This window comes from Ixodes scapularis, unplaced genomic scaffold (genome assembly GCF_016920785.2).
Source record: "Ixodes scapularis isolate PalLabHiFi unplaced genomic scaffold, ASM1692078v2 ptg000712l_1__unscaffolded, whole genome shotgun sequence".
Classification (NCBI taxonomy): Eukaryota; Metazoa; Arthropoda; class Arachnida; order Ixodida; family Ixodidae; genus Ixodes; species Ixodes scapularis.
In genome coordinates this window covers 485,117-501,590 of record NW_024610026.1, presented here as the reverse complement: position 1 = coordinate 501,590, position 16,474 = coordinate 485,117, and the positions used below count along the sequence as shown (strand labels likewise).

The 16,474-nt window shown below is 43.7% G+C and overlaps 1 protein-coding gene across 1 annotated transcript in view; it reads left to right on the top strand.

Annotated features, from left to right (window-relative positions):
- The first annotated feature begins 1,165 nt into the window (after positions 1 to 1,165).
- Positions 1,166 to 16,474, top strand: part of LOC120839933 (medium-chain acyl-CoA ligase ACSF2, mitochondrial-like) — a 54,769-nt gene continuing 39,460 nt past the window's right edge. The window contains exons 1-5 of the mRNA XM_040210332.3: positions 1,166 to 1,254; positions 1,345 to 1,392; positions 2,854 to 2,971; positions 5,821 to 5,916; positions 12,052 to 12,200. Of these exons, the coding sequence (XP_040066266.3) occupies positions 1,193 to 1,254; positions 1,345 to 1,392; positions 2,854 to 2,971; positions 5,821 to 5,916; positions 12,052 to 12,200 (473 nt within the window). The 5' untranslated portion in view covers positions 1,166 to 1,192. The remainder of the gene's footprint in view (positions 1,255 to 1,344; positions 1,393 to 2,853; positions 2,972 to 5,820; positions 5,917 to 12,051; positions 12,201 to 16,474) is intronic.

Below are 16,474 nucleotides of genomic sequence, written 5' to 3'. Positions count from 1 at the left end.
TCGTGAACGCTGCTATTAGGCGCCGGTGAATACAGTCATCTGGGCTTCAGAGAGCTTAGCGTAAAATACTCATACGTTAGGTTCCATATGATCGTGCACTTCCTTCTGGTGAAAAAGAGGTGCAGTAAAAGTTTTAACACTTTCTGGTGGTGTCAGAGAAATTTCGTACATGGTATAACACACATGTGGAATAGCGTAGATTTACTGAATAGTTCTAAGGTATTTAAAAACTGTTTCGTTCTTAATGTGACAATGAAGTGTCCATTAAAGTACGCACGCTGAAGTTTTTTTTTTTTGGGGGTGAGGGGCAGAGAACGGCAATGGGAACTATTCAGTGAGGCGGTGCTATGCAGGCTGTAGATTAGTCACTCCAACTTGCTTAAAGGCCTCTGGTCTCAAATTATTTCTTTCCACTAAAGTTTCCTTTACGAGCAACCTCGACATATAGTCTGGCGCGCGTAATCTCAAACCGGAGCGGTGTGGTGCCTTAAGTCACCCACAATACTCTGTCACTATGCAGGGTGTAGGCGAAAATGCACTTCGGCACTAGCGAAACTGGGGCGCTTCAGTGCGTTCGCTCATTAAGGCAAACAATCAGTGTGTAAAAAATTATAAGCAAGGTGAAAACTTCAAATTTACGCTACGACTGTGTGATATTCCGCCATGATGACAACTTAAATTTGCCAAGAATAAACGGGATGAAGTCCTGCGTTCAAGAGTATATAAAACGCGTACTTGCCCAATTTTTTTATGGATATGTAGGCGCATATTACCGACATATTTACTTCAGTTCTTTTTGTCTCGGTTTTTTGCTTTTCAGCACTTTGCTCTGTCGAAAGTTTTCTCCTCTCGCATGGTCTTAAAAAAAAAAGAAGCTTGCCAAATCTGTGTCAATGTGCTTTTTTTTTTTAAGTTCTGAGCACGCGCAGGCCCTTCTCACGCGGCGGCGCAAGCTCGAACTACGGTTGGTGTACCGAAGAGATGTTGCACTACCTCTACAGTCTCATATGCGACGCATCTGATTCGCGGTGGTGGCAGGAGATGTAGTGCAGCTCCCCTTTCAGGCGGCACTGGCACTTCGAGCATTGGCTGTTTGGTGCCGTCCTTCTGTAAAAGAGCGCCCCCTTGCTTTCAGGCGGAGTGTGCGGCTCTGATACTTGCGGACATATGTACAGATACAAATTACTACGAGATGTTGCTTCAAATTGCACCGGAGCTGGAGAAGTCGGCGCCGGGAGAGTTGAAAAGCCAAAGGTGACGATTCGCGTCTTGACTTTGATGATGGCGCACAGCTTGGCAGCTGGCTGTCTTCGAAGCGCCGTAACTCTTGATGCCTTCTTCCAGGCTGCCGTTCCTGAAACACGTCATCACCATCGGCGACACCCGGAAGCCGTAAGTACCCTAGAATCGTGATGTGAATCGTGTATTAAGAGTATTACTTTGTCATGGTTAGGTGACAAAGCAATGCGCAGGCAGGAAAAACAAAATGAAACGAAATAAAGAAACAACGCAACACTGATGAAGTAAATACCCCCCGACGAAAAGCGCCACAGGATCGCTGGCATCGAATATTTTCGTATAACTAATGCCGCTGACAGGTGCAGAGTTTTGTGAAATCTGCTCCCATCTCTTTTCGATTTAACAGAACGAACGCTGGTGAGCATGTCGCCATTTCTTCACGTACACTCTGCAAATGGAAGAAGAAGTGGGAGGAGCTTCCCTCACACTTATCCTGCCACCGATTATAGACTGTTCGAGGGATGAAAGCGTGCCAGTCTGTTCGCTGGTCGTAATCGTCTACAAGGAAATGTTTTTCTCTCAATTACACTTACTAGTTTGAATCCACCCTTACCTCATCCATCCTACTCGCCGAGTTAGCACCGCCAGAGGTCCGCCTGTTCCCTGCAACTCGAGTTTTGTTTATTCACGGGTTGGCAGCATTGAACCACCGAAGGTAGAAGTGCGTAACACTCAAGGGGGACTACGTGAAGAAGTCCTAAGTTTTAATTTCGTCTTATTTGGCAGAAACAATGTCTTCACAATGAGGCTTACTACAAAAACGTCAGTCGTTTGTACGTTCTATAAAAACAGTTTTTCTTCAATGTTTATTCAAACTAGGCCGACACCAGTGTTGTAGCCCTTACCCAAGAGAGGTAACGAAATACGTTAATCCGTACTTGAAAACAAAATGGAAGTGTTACCGACCTACGTTACCTCAAAATAAAAGAAACGCGCTACCGTAAGCTATATAAAGTAGAGCACGCCACAATTTCGTTACTTTTTATTTAGCAATTAAAACGGGTAGTGCTTGGCTGTACAGGTATGCATAGGGGCCATATCTCATGAAACATATTCACGGAGGAAGTGAACATAATTACTTCACCTTGTTTTACGGTTTCACCTAAAGACTCACGAACAACAACGCAAAGAAAAGCGTAAATTATCTCAAAAATTCACATGACTTGGCGCCTAACAGCACGGAAGAATTTAAAGAGAAATGTTTCTAAGTCTTGCGAAGAAGTAACGAGTAACATAACTCCGTTATCCGTTACAAGTAACTGCACTACAAGTAACGCCATAACTTGCAAAGCCTTACCACCAACACTGGCCGACACAACCTGGTTCGAGATTAACTCCACTAATATGACTCATCGTAGCAACGGTTGATGCCATTAGCTTTGAAGTGTTTCTTAGCAAAGACTCGTTTTTGCCGCTTGAAAGAAATCGTAAACTCTGGCGCTGAGAGAAACGCATCAAGCGCTCCGCACAGAAACGAACTGCTTCCGTGCGGAGCGCAGAAGCAGTTCTCCCACCACGTAAGTGGTGATTCATTGACTCTTCCATATCCCGCAGCGGCAGCATTACTTTCGATGACCTGATGACTTTGGCGATAGCGGAAGACCATGCCACCATGAATTCCGTGTCTGCCAAAACGCGGTTCGACCAAGACGCTTTCATCCAGTTTTCCTCGGTGAGTGCTTGAATTCCCAGGACCGTTCTTATATTTCACAATACCAGCATCGCACATGAAACTATGCTCTTAAAGTAAACCAACGTCATGGTGAGCAATGGAGCAGAACAGCATGTGGAGGCCGTACCCTGAAAATCGAAACAATCCTGCAGCGAGTAAGAAGCGGCCGGTGCTCACAGGGGCTTCTGAGGTCTTGAGCACCATGCTTACAGGTTGCATAAATTCGCCCTCCCAGAAGATCCTAAGACACATCGCGATTATTCCCGATTGCACGACCCGCCGCGGTGAATTGTGGAGCGGTTCAGTGGAGGCTTTGACGGACTCAGTCGCTTCGCATATAGAGAAGCGGCGCGTCTAATTCTTCCTGGCATTATAAACGAAGAAGACAAAAACATTTACTCGAAGCAAGATCGACACATACTGTGTTGTCGTCCTGCCTCTTCATCATTATTATATTGGAAATGGTTAAGCAAATATAAAGTTCTCTTTTTATGCGTAGCTACGTTTCCATGCACGTATTGCCGTAATGCGTCAAGCAGGCACACAGGTGCCGTCTATTGTCAAAATGGTCCATTCAAATCAGGCAGATGACATAATCGACTCGAAATCTTCGCAAACGGAGATTCGCCCATTGGATTTTTTTTTTTTTATTGAATGAGCGGCTGAGCACTCAATGCTATCTTCACGTCGCATAAAATAACTCACGAAAATAGATTTCAATACATTCGTCAATTTTCGTGACCTAGGCATAGCAGAAGCGCTTTTTCTACGAGATAATATAGATTTAAATGACGTCAGTCTTACGTTCGGTTTGCCTTAGTGCATACGTGAGATTGAGGAGCAATATAAAGTCTCGAGTATCAACTAAACAAAAAAAAAATGCATTCCATTCGACGTAGACAAGGTGAGAGCAATGTGACCTCTTGGCTTGGCTGTCATCCAACGAGTACCCGTGCGCCGCCTCTGCCATAGATTATCCAGACGGCACGCGGATGGTGCGCTTGGCCTAGCGCTCTTGACCACTACGCGGTACAAATATGGCCTTCTGGTCCGAGCGTTGGCCAACCTGGCCGGCCAGGATCATGGGAGTCGCCCCGGCGCCCTCAATTTATGGGGGTATATGAGGGCTGACCTGCCGGGTGTTGGAAACACACATAACCCTTTTATGACTCGTGCCGCTAGAGCAAGAAAATTTTGGTCCTTATGAATACACGGAGTTTCAGCTGTTGCTCTCAAAAATCTGTAAACAGGCTGTGGCTGAGTACAAATATTAAAAAAAAACTCGGGTATAAAATTCCAGCAACGGTTGACGCCAATGATCGACAAATTTATAGTAATTTCTTAAATAATTCACTAAACATTACTAATTAACTTAAGTTGCGCCAATAAACAACTGGTTTCATTGATAAACTTGTTAAGCATCGTGGGAAACCAATAAATTAACTCATTTTGGAAAGATATTAGCCCGGAGCAGCATCCACGGCGTTCCGAAACGAAAACTCTATATTTGGAAAGGTTTCTAGATTTGGGTTTCCTGTCGGAGCGCATCTTTGCGGTCCAATTCTCAAGTAGCCTCGACGCACAACACACGTGCGCCATACTACCGGGGAGCAGTGCCGCTGGGGCAGGTATGCGCTCCAATAAAAAAACCGAGACCTAAAAACTCTTTCAAATTCAGCGGTTTTTTTTTTTTTTTTTCAGTTTTTAGAAGGTTACAAAAGTTAATTTTGTGGCTTTCGAAGATGCTTAGCAAGTTCTCAATAAAACCATGTGTTTATTTTAACTACTTAAAAATTAATGAGCAACTTTTCTTTTTTACTTATTTAGCTTATTAGCGCGCCTTTTCAATTTTTGACGTCCTTCGTTGTCTGGAATTTCGTTCCTGGTTTTTGTTTGTTTCTCAAGCACTCTATTTTTAGGGACCTTTAGAAGCCTTCGCTGAAATACGCGTGCCGGTATAGAGATGCAGATATACCCAGTGATATGCCTTATTGCAAACATAATCTAAAAACAAAGAGTGCAAAAAGCTAGTTGAATGCCATTTTCGCCAGGTGCATGTCGAGATAAGCGGACATTATAGAAGCTGATACAAGAAACAGTCTGTTGAGTAATTGACTAAGATCAGTTAATTGTTTTCTAGATTAGTGAATTTAAACACGTTGTCTCAATTCGAAATTTGCTGAGCGTAATCGAAAATCATAAATGAGTAAATTTTAGAACGACACGAAACACTTCGAAACACGTGGTGCAGCACCAGCGTTATCACTTGTGCTGCATGGCACAAACATAGCAGTGCGTAAACGCGGGTGATTAGATTCTTATCCGTGTTTTCCCGCCGCTAGCTTTGCGGCAGCTGGTAACTTTGGTGCACTCTGCGTCTCTCACGTGCTTCGAATAGATCTAAATTGGCCTGCTTTAGTGGTTTTCGATGATGCTCATCAAGTTTCTAATTGAAACCATATGTTTGTTTTCAAATATTAAAATTAACAAAAATAATTGTGGGTAACTACTCGACGGACTGTGGCGCTTATCCGATCCTATAATGTCCGCCGAAATCGAAAAACGCTTATCGAAGACGGCATTCAGCTAGCAGTTCGTACTGTTATTTGAAAATTATATTTTCATTCAAAATATCACCCGGCATATTATATATTTCGGGCCATTAAGCGAGTTTGACCGTGCGGTGCTACTCCAAAGCTAACCACTAAAAATCGTATCCTTCGCTGCTATTAAGGCAAGGCGTGATAGAGTCTAAATATCTCCGTAAAACATCACCCTGTCTTCTTAAGCGACAAATATTGCAAAATATCACACGTGCTTTTCTTTTTTTTTTCCCTTTTTGAACGCAGGGTACGACAGGGCAGCCCAAACCAGCGCGACTGTCTCATTTCAACGTTGTCAACAACGCCAACATTGTGGGCCGCTTTGTTGGATACCATAAACAGGTATCATATTTATTGTTTTTTTACGACTACAACTAGAGCTATTTTAGGCTAACTATTGTATAATATTTTCAGATTAAATTTAAAGTACGTAGTCGACGAAGTAACCGATGTCATGTGCATCATCTATTGCCGGGTGTTTCATCAACTAGTGAAAATCGTTGAACCCCTTCCTCCGGTGTAAGAGCTCGACGTGACGTAATATTCATTGATTTCGGGAACTCTGTCAACATAACTTGAGGATAGCTGCCATATAAAGGAACATATCGACAACCACTCTTGTATTCCCGCTGGGGATAGAAATAGTATTCGTTTTGTCGTTCACGCAGAAGGAACATTGTTTGCCATCGGTGCAAATGAGGGCATTCCTGATATTTTAGTGGCAATGTTGAAAACGCCTTTCCACAGATGGGTTTCAAGACTACCGTGCACATGGGTATTGACGACATAAAGTCATCTGCCTCTTACAATATCTTACGTCTGCTGCACCTGCACGTTTGACTCCATGTACCACCACGATGCCACCTGCCAAAAAAGTAATCGAGCTGCTGACTTGGGTTATTGTTTTCTTGTAACGTAATATAAACGTAACGTCCAGTAATACAGCGGATAACAGGGGTCTCCAACTCATTCGTGCGTGGGGGTCTGATACCTTACCCCCGAAAGGGCGAGGGAAAACGGGGAGGGAAGGGGGGAACAATATATATATATATATATTTGATACAAAAAAAAAAGACATTTAAACAGATGTGGTATTTTACGTTCCGACGCAGCCGAATGTCGCAGTAACACCCCGGATGTTCGTTAGGAAGGAACCTTGTGCTTTCTGCTTTTCTGAGGTCACCATTTTGCCATATTTAGCTTTTATTCGCACATACGACAATTTTGGGACCCCGCCTGCTCTTATAAGAAGATTTAAAATACGAACCTACTGGCCTCTTTGAATAGACCGAGAACAAAGCACACCGTCTTTGAACTGTCGCATAATTCTCTATTTTCAACCCAGGTGCAGATAAAATAACTTATATGACAGTTTTTGCTTTCTGGGCGATGTTTATAGCAGCAGTATAAGAAAAACACTCGCAATTTAAATGCATTTCCGACCGCTAAAACCCCGAGCTCATAGTTTCATTTGCGACAGTTGTTCCTGCTGAGCAAGAATTTGTCCAGCCCAGGTGCCTCTTTGAGCAAAGAGCTCGCATTTGTAGCCTAGCAGTTTCAGTGCCACTCCGTCTGATTTACACCAGGACTACCTCCGAAGGAAATATTTAGACGAAATAGGATTTCGGCAAGAAACAAAGAAGCATAGAACTGCAAAACGTGCAGATACGTTTTATGAGCAGAGCTTCTTTCCCAGAGGAAATGAATTGGCGGTATAAAACTTTTATTTATTGCACATGTGGAGGTTGAGGGATAGGAAGGGAGGCTCGCGGCCATGGGGTGCTTCCGGGCCACATCCCAGAGAGTTGTTGACCGCTTGTGGCCCGCGGGCCCCGTGTTTGGGACCTCTGGCGAAGAATGCACAGGGTGAGGCAAGAAGGACTAACACACATGTCACGCTTTGTTAAATTCGATTGCCAATGCGAACGTTTTTTCACCAGAAGTATTATGCTTTTTCTTAAAGCTCGAGACTAACGTCATGAAATATTAAATATAGAGCAAGAACGGCGACTTATAGATTAAACCTTAGCATAGCGTGAGCGCTTAATTTGGGCTCGTGATAACCGATAGCTCGACAAGCATTCGGCTAGTCGCCCGTGTCCAATCGCCGCAATGACGACAATCGCCGAACCCTACTAATGCTTGGAACTCAACGCGTGTTCTGTGCTTTGCTAACCCCAGCGCGTGGCTATGATCAACATTGTCGGCATATAATTGGCTCTAGACCACGTGGTCGCTTGTTCGGGTTGCGAGTTGAGAGGGTAAACGCCGCTCCTTTCTCTTTAATTCTTTCTGCGACGTTTACTGCGGGGGGAGAAAAATTGACGACCGTTTCTTTGTGTCATAAACGCCAGGGATACGTTCTAAGCGGTATTGGCGCAGAGCAGAAAAATTGTTGCACCACCCTTTCAGTATAGTTTTTTTTTTCTTTGATTCACTAGTTGACTAGTTCGATAGGGTATGTAAAGTCACTATAGCCCTTGCAAAGTGAAAACGGCAGGGCGTGACTTTCAAACGCCTGGTACACGACGGAAGGCATGCGCCCCATGCCTTCCGTCGTGCTTTCACCGCGCGCTCGAGGTGCGCGAGACGCCGAGGCGTTGTCAAGTGTAGAAGGCTCGCGCTGGAGGCGAGACAAATGAAGCTGCTCCATACTGTTCTCACCTTGTCGGAGACTATTGAGAAAGTTGGCGACTTTTGAGACCTAGCCAAGATGTACCATGTTCAATAAAACGACAACAGAAAGTCTGTAGATTCCATTGACAATGGCTTCAGAGAGTCAACTGAACATCTTCAAGCACGAAGTAAACTGGACGTCTCCAGTTTTTCCGATGACACTGCCACCAAGAAGTCAGGAGAAAAAATATCTACATAAAGGTAATAGAAAGTCAACAGGTTGAAGGCTGAAGAAAAACATTAAGAAACGTTTTAATACAAAGTGAACAAACGTTATGTTGACCACGTCAAGAGGAATTCAAAGTCGAAAGTAACCAAAGTGAACAAGAAGACAACATGTTTTTAATAAATAGTCAAAAGTAATTATTATGGGTATATATATATATATATATATGTGTGTGTGTGTGTGTGTGTGTGTGTGTGTGTGTGTGTGTGTGTGTGTGTGTGTGTGTGTGTGTGTGTATACCCTCAATTTATTATTATTTATTAGCCTTAACCTTTGCCACTGATGTTACATGTTCCGCCTAATCTTAGCTCCCGCTCTTCTGTAGAGTGTTAATTACGTCATGGACGCGCCAGGTACTGGTATCGAGTCAAATAGAAGAAAAACAAGCAATAAATCGTCGAAGGGGCCTGTCAATCCTTCAAAATGATGAGCTTTCAAGCTTCAAACATGCACGACGGTACTGAACATTTTTATGTATATATATAGAAACTTTGTCCTCCGCTGATCTACGAAACAGTGCAGAATTTCGGTCTCCGCAATCCGCAAAGATTCACCCCAAATTCCCTGGAGGTTAGGATTTCGATAGCAAGGAAAACAACAGTCGACGGAGTGGGAGAACTGAAGGGGCCTTAAAGCCTGGGAACTGATTTTATTTTTTTTAACACCAGGAGAGCCGCGTTGCCACAAGTAGTGTAAGTTGGGGTAAAATGAGGCGCGGGGCAAAATGCAACAGCATTTTGCCCTGCGCCTCATTTTAGCGCCATCCGTCTCCTAGACCAGCAATTCGAGCACGTTTAAACTTCACCGGGCGGTGCGGTGACACTTACAGTTTGTGTGTGTAAAAAATCAAAGTTGTCGGCAAGAGTGTTCCCGATATACCAAATGCGGAGTTGAGGTTGCTGTGTTTGTCCCCTCCAAAAAGGAACAAAATTCAGCGCGAGGTTTTTTCTCGATACAAGCATTTAGGTTGGCACCGACTATTCTGCCAAGGTAAGCTTCAATTCTATTGGTATACTTTAATAACTCATGCGGACCACAGTTGAGCGATCTGTTTTTGTTTTTTTTTCTTTTTAATATATTTATTTACATAACGGGATATGTGGGGGGGGGGGGGGGGGGGCACTGGGCAAAACGCGAGTATTTTGATTGAGTCATGTTATTTTTCCACCGATGTCTAGGATAGTCCGAACGTATAAAGGCCTGCCTAAAGCCAAAGTGACACGAACAAAGCTCTTGAATCCGTGAAGCAACAGCCTCACCGCTTCGCACTGCCGGCACAATGTTTGGCGTACCAAAGTGTGCGCTTCAAAGGCGTGCCAGACAATCTTGGAAAATGTAAAAAGCAGCGGCTCTACAAAAAAAAAAAAAAAAAAAAAAAAGAAGCCTTTAAGATTCGAGAGCATTTTTTCTGTACCTAGCGTAGAACAGAAAAAAAAGTGAACAAGTTCGTCGGAGAGCAGCACTGTTCTAACGTCCTCTTCCACAAGGCAGAGCTGATGTTGGCGGAAACAACCAAGAACCGGCGCTTCACGCGTCGCAATCCCCCCCCCCCCCCCCCCCCCCCCCCCCCGCCCACACACACACACTCACAACAATAAAAAAAGAAAAAAAAAAAGAAAAGTTAAAAACAAACGTGAAATTGATCCCCGAAGAAGCACGCAGTGTCCGCGCTTTCTGCAACCGTGCGATGCACACCTCATGAAACTGGCAGTGCCTGCTACCCAATGAACTGTGAAGAAAAGCACCCACTCATTCATTATGTTTCCAATGCATGAAATGCAAGGAGTAGGCTCAGAAAGAGTGTATAGCAGTTGACACAATGTGTTTTAAGTGTTTTATTGAAAACACTGAACGCACATCTGGGTTTCTATGTGTGGCTCTTTGCGCCCCTCTACGTCGTCGCATTTTGCCCCACAGGGTGGGCCAAAATGAGACTGTGTTACATATAGTGTAGTTTTGTTTAATGTTTCGTTTGCTCCAGTTAAGTAATCTTCATTGAGCAGAGGGGCAAGACATCTAAGAATATCCCGATGATGTGTTTGTTTTAAATAATAAAACAATATTTAAAAAAAGGTAAAATATTTTATCTCATTTCGCCCACATTACCTTAAGCAGTTACTTCCTTATTTTTTTAGATGTATGCTTTCTCACGCCGGTTAAGAATAGATAACTCGGGACGCAAGACAATAGAGAGCTAAGCGTTACCGTTTGTCTCTAATTTACACAAAAACAAGTAAACTATAATGGTTCTCATTTTGGCTTACTGGCTGAGCACACGTATGCTTAGTTCCCGCTGTCCGAACGACGTCGGGGTGCTGATGTTCTAGGGTGGTACTATCAAGGAATAAAGAGACAAACTAATGTAGCAGAACGCTCATGTTCTGGTACTTTTCATCCACTGTTACTAGCTGCAAACACTGCGCAATCTAGAATCGGAGGAACTTGACCTTAGTTAAAACTAAGAACAGCAGGAATGGCACAACGATTTCAAGACATGGGACATTCTTAACACCCAACACAAACTCCCATGATCGGAAACGTTGCGCTTGTGCTGTCCTCTCCTGCCTTGTTCGTTTTGTATTTTGTGCAAATATGTTTATATTATTCAACCAACTAGGCCGCCAACTTGATTTGTTTTGTTGTTAATGTGCTGACAATAAATCCTGCCATTAAAAGTTCCTCAAGCGCTTCTACGGAGCTCGTCGTTCTCAGCTAAAAGATTTCCGGCCTTGAAAGTTCCGAATTTAAGTGATAAAAAAAAAGTGCCGAGAATGACGCTTGTCGAATCGAATACACGCAAGAACCCTTTTTCCAATTACAGATAACTAATTTGTTTAAAAATCGGCAAAAAATCGTCACGTCAAGGAAACAAACCTCCTAACGGCGCCTGAAAGAATAGCATAACTAAAGACCAAGTGTTCACAAGCATGCACAAGTATTTAGTTTCGGAATGTAACCTTTTCTAGAGCTTCATGGTTATGACAAGAACAGGTTTCTTCGCTTTACTTTGCAATTTCAAAAGGTCAAACAGACTAGTGCCAGTGTCATACACGTTCTTGCGTTCCTAAACTTATTCACGATCACTACACTCCTTATGGTTTCAGTAAGCACAACCGCTTTGAAGCAAGTTTTGACCGGCACAAATTCCGCCACTTTTTTATGTCTGCGAGGCTCAGGAAAATGAAACAGAATAAATTTTATTCGCGTGAAATAGTCGATACGAATTTTGCTGGTTTACGAAAGTACATCCTCTTTGTGCGAAGGGCCTAACAACCAGCAGAGAAGCGTATAGTGAAAAAGAAAAGAAAAATATTAACAGTTCCCAGCAGGTCGTCACTCAAAGGAAAAAAAGCAACATTACTAAGTTACAAAAAAAAAAACGGTTTTGTGTTTATAGACCGTCATCAGTGCACTGCACCATGAAACGACCAGGTTTAGATTATAAAAAGAAACATAATCGGTGCAAAGAAATTTAAAAAAGAAAACGAACTATAATATAATTAGTCAAACTGTGCAAAATTAAAGTAGTATTTTTTTAATTGCCTCGTACAAAGAAGGAATGTTCTTGTTTGCAGCGTGAAATCTTCTGCCTGAACGGACAGCTGATCTACGGATTCGGCAGAACACTGGGCGTCTTGACTGCCACGATGTTCGGCTCCACGGTAGTGTTGCCGGGGCCTTTCTTCGAGCCGAAATCGACCATGGAAGCCATCACAAAGCACAGGTGACAAGAAGCGTTCATGAATTCTCTACTCTTCCCCCGCGTACGTTGTTTAGCATTACAAAGGGATGCCCATATTTCGGCATTGTACTTTACGCCAGCGGCGCATACTAATTCGTATTCCGTTATGGAGGAATTCGCACATCAAAACTGGGACAGGTTTATTGCATCCTAGCGTTAGACAGTATCTTCATCAATATTAGTGTAGTTGTTTGAAGTCAGTTAATGTATTGTGCCAGCTGGAAATAAAACGTGAATAAGCTTGTGGTCGAATGCTTTCTTATTCCCTGTAGAAAAAAAAACATATTTGTATCCCCTCGTGAGCTGACTTAGGTATTTTCGATATCAAAGGAGATATATAAATAACCCCAGAAAATAAACGGCCTCAAACGCTGCAAGTCAAGGCATAAAAATATTAGTTTCGTATTGTGTTCTTTGTATGCAGTTGTACCAGAACATTTTTTAGACATTTGCACTCTTCTCCCCAACATGCAGCCAGACGGACAGAAGCGATCTGAAACACGGCTGTCTAGGAGGCACAGTTTTTTTTTTTGTTCTGTTTTTAAAATAAAAAAAGAAGAAAGCATCACGTTTTTTTTTTTGTTTTTTTTTTCTTTTTAGGACAAGATCTACAAAAAATCAACTAAGAAAATGCTTCGATTACCAGTTGTGTAATAACTGAGACTACTTTTTTTATACCCGTGGGAAACTTTCCGTGGCATTTTCGACGAGATGAAGTGTGCGCGTGCACAACTTTATTTGGCGTTCACGCACGCACTCCCGTACCTTTGCCTGTATAGCCAAAGAAAGTGTTCAGGAGTACAATCACAAGCTGCCTGTAATCGTAGCCCACCTTTTTTTGGCATTACAGCCACGTGGTGGATGCGAAACAAGGCAAGTTTTCTCCCAGTCAATAGTGTGCTTCATAGGTGTACGGAAACAAAACTTGAAATATTCAAATTTCTTTTTGAAATGAGACAGGTATGACGGAAAATAACCGTAAGTGATAAACGCACGTTTGTATTTTGAACGACTGGCTATATTTTTCGTTCCAACCGGTGCACTTGAGCAAGCGCTCGGAGAGAAGCGAACCTAGAGCGCGATGCGTCATGGGATATCCAGCGCAAACAAAAACAAGAAGAAAAGATTCCCCGCATTCGTCACGTAGCAAGGCTGGCGTGGTTGTGAGCTTTGCCCTTGGTGGCGTTGTCAGCGTTGTGGTGTTGTCAATGACGTCAGCGCGTTACAACCGAGCCGTTCGAAGCATAGAGTTATTACAATAAACGCTAGAGGCTCAGCTGGTTCTAGTGTGCTGTTGCATTTTGAAGCAGACAGCAAGCAGTCGGAAAAAGCGAGTGCATTTTCTCTCTGCGCTCGACTATAAGAGCAAATATCACGAACAATTTGTACGTACTAGGCACATTGGAACATTTCTCAGTCATAGAGAGGAAATAATCAGTCAGTTAGAGTATTTTTATTTGAAATTCGTGGCATGAAAAACGGCGTTAAAACCGCTCCGTAAGTGAATTTATGTGCACTGTCGGACACTGTTAGCGCGAACACGGCGTTGACGCTTTTCAGCATGGGGGATGTACGTGCCAAACGAACGAAATACATGTGGAAAACCAAGAGAGATGGTAAGAACTACGCAGTAACACTGGATAAGTTACTTCTTGTGGACGCAGAAGATCAATATAAATTGAACGCCACGTAATATAGTCAGATTTGCAATAAATAAGTACTGCTTTATTTTTTCTGCTCATGAATATATGCGAAGGTGCTTGTTCTGGTTTCAAATCCTCACCCGCACGCTCCAAATCTTTGCAAATAGGGGAAGCCAGAGAGCAGGTGCCAGATAAAAACTGCCCCTCATAGGAAATAATCAAAAGACACACCTTTCGTAGCTAACGTGCTTTATTTTTTGTGTTCGAATGTTTCTTTAACCGATCGTAAAGATGCACGACGGGGTCATTTTCATCCAGTGACACGACGCCGAAATGCTAGCAAACCTTGAGCACACTCTACATTCCTTTTGATCGTTAGTTTGCTTAGTATCGTCGCTCGTTTTCACATACCTTCCTCGGAACAGAGGTTTGGGCCTGAAATAGAGCGAAGTTTAACATCGTTCAGTGGTAAAGAAAAATGCTGTAACTAAAGCAATTACACTTTCACAATACCAATAAAGGTACATTCTAGCCGGTACAACGGAAATGACAAAATTTATTGTTGTGGCGGTCCTGCGAATGAGAAGACGACGAAAAGGAGGACAGGAAGAAGGCGCGAGAAAGAGGACGGATGGTGATGAACGTTGAGCGCCGAACGCTGGGATTTTAAACCGTTTTGATTTTTCAAGTTGCCTTTGTGGCTGGAATATCTGAGAAATGCATTCTTGGACTCGATTTTCTACAGGCGAATTGTTGTTCACTGGATCTCAAGAGTCACACATTGGACGTAAGCGACGAACACGTCATCTTGTACAGCCAACGAGCAATTTTAGAAAACGGCGGGGGATTCCTTCTATGCTCCAAGTCCAAATTGATTTCTCCACAATGCGAAAACGTTATCTGGGTGACGGACGGCAATAACTGCTCGGATGGTATTGTGGTCGCTGAAAGAGACGCCAGGTGCGATACTATTCCAGGAATCATTATAGCAAGAACGCTAATAGACTTCGGCAACGAAAAGGCTCCTATCCGCATTGCCAACCTAACGGATAAACCTATCCACCTAAAGAAGGGGTGTCGCATTGCGAAGTGGTCCCGTGCTGTGAGCTTTACTCCCCCACGAAAGGATCTTGTCCATATGACACAAGAGGAATTGCCGGCTTCCTTGCTGGATCTAGCAGGCCTCTCCAAATGCCACCTTGATCAAGCACAACAAGCACATCTCATGAGTTTACTCAACGAAGAGAGAGATGTGTTTGCTTCTTCTTTGGAGACCGGACGGACAGGTGTTGCTCAACACCGCATCGATACAGGAAATGCAGCTCCGATTAAGCAACAGCCCTGGCGAATTTCGTTGGCAAAACGTAACGAAGTCGGCCAGATGATCCAAGATATGCAACAACGAGATGTTATTAAGCCTTCATCCAGCCCGTGGGTGTCGCCGGTCGTTTTGGTAAAGAAAAAAGATGGCAGCACGAGGTTCTGCGTTGACTACCGACGATTGAACGATGTCACCAAGAATGACTCCTATCCACTCCCTAGGATTGATGACCCATTCGACGCGATTGCGGGGTCTTCCTGGTTTTCCACATTAGACCTCAGGAGTGGATACTGGCAAGTTGAAATGAACCCAAGAGACCGCGAGAAGACGACATTCTCAACTGGAGATAGTCTCCGACAATTCAAAGTAATGCCGTTTGGCCTTTGTAATGCCCCTGCAACGTTTGAGCATCTCATGGACCAGGTCCTAAAGGGCCTGCCGCTGGACGTTTGCTTGGTTTATCTGGACGATATACTTGTGCACGGCAAAACTTTCCAGGGAGCACTTTGTAATTTGTCACTCGTATTCGACCGTCTGAGAAAGGCAAACTTGAACCTAAATGCCAAGAAGTGCGTTCTATTTCAAAAGAGAGTGCATTATCGCGGTCACATCGTCTCTGAACAAGGAATGGAGACGGACCCTGAGAAGACAGAGTGCGTCAGAAACTGGCCTCAACCTCAAAATCAGCGCTACGTTAAAAGCCTCCTTGGACTGTGCACCTACTACCGGCGATTTGTAAAAGGTTTCGCCTCAATTGCCAAACCGCTGTACGCTTTATCATTACAGAATACGGCGTTTGAATGAAGTGTACAAGCACAAGATTCTTTCCTCACACTCAAGAATTCCCTTAGCGCCCCTCCAGATCTTGGATTTCCTCGACCAGTCTGCAAGTTCGCCATCGATACCGACGCGAGTAACGTCGGTTTGGGTGCTGTGTTGTCCCGGATTCATGATGGCTCTGAAAAAGTAAATGCGTACTATAACAAAGTTCTAAACATGGCAGAACAGAACTACTGCGTTACGAGAAGGGAGCTCTTGGCAGTTGTAAAAGCCGTGACCCATTTCCATCATTACTTGTAAGGCACAAAGTTCCTCTTAAGGACTGATCATGCATCCCTCACTTTGCTTTTAAACTTGAAGAACCCGGAAGGCTAAGTAGCTAGGTGGTTAGAGCGGCTGGCACAATACGAGTTCAGGATTGAGCATAGACCGGGCAAGGGACCTTGCTTGTCTGGCAACTGTCGCCCATGCCTGAAAAGCGAGCAGCGCCTTCCATTGGACTGCCAACCGTT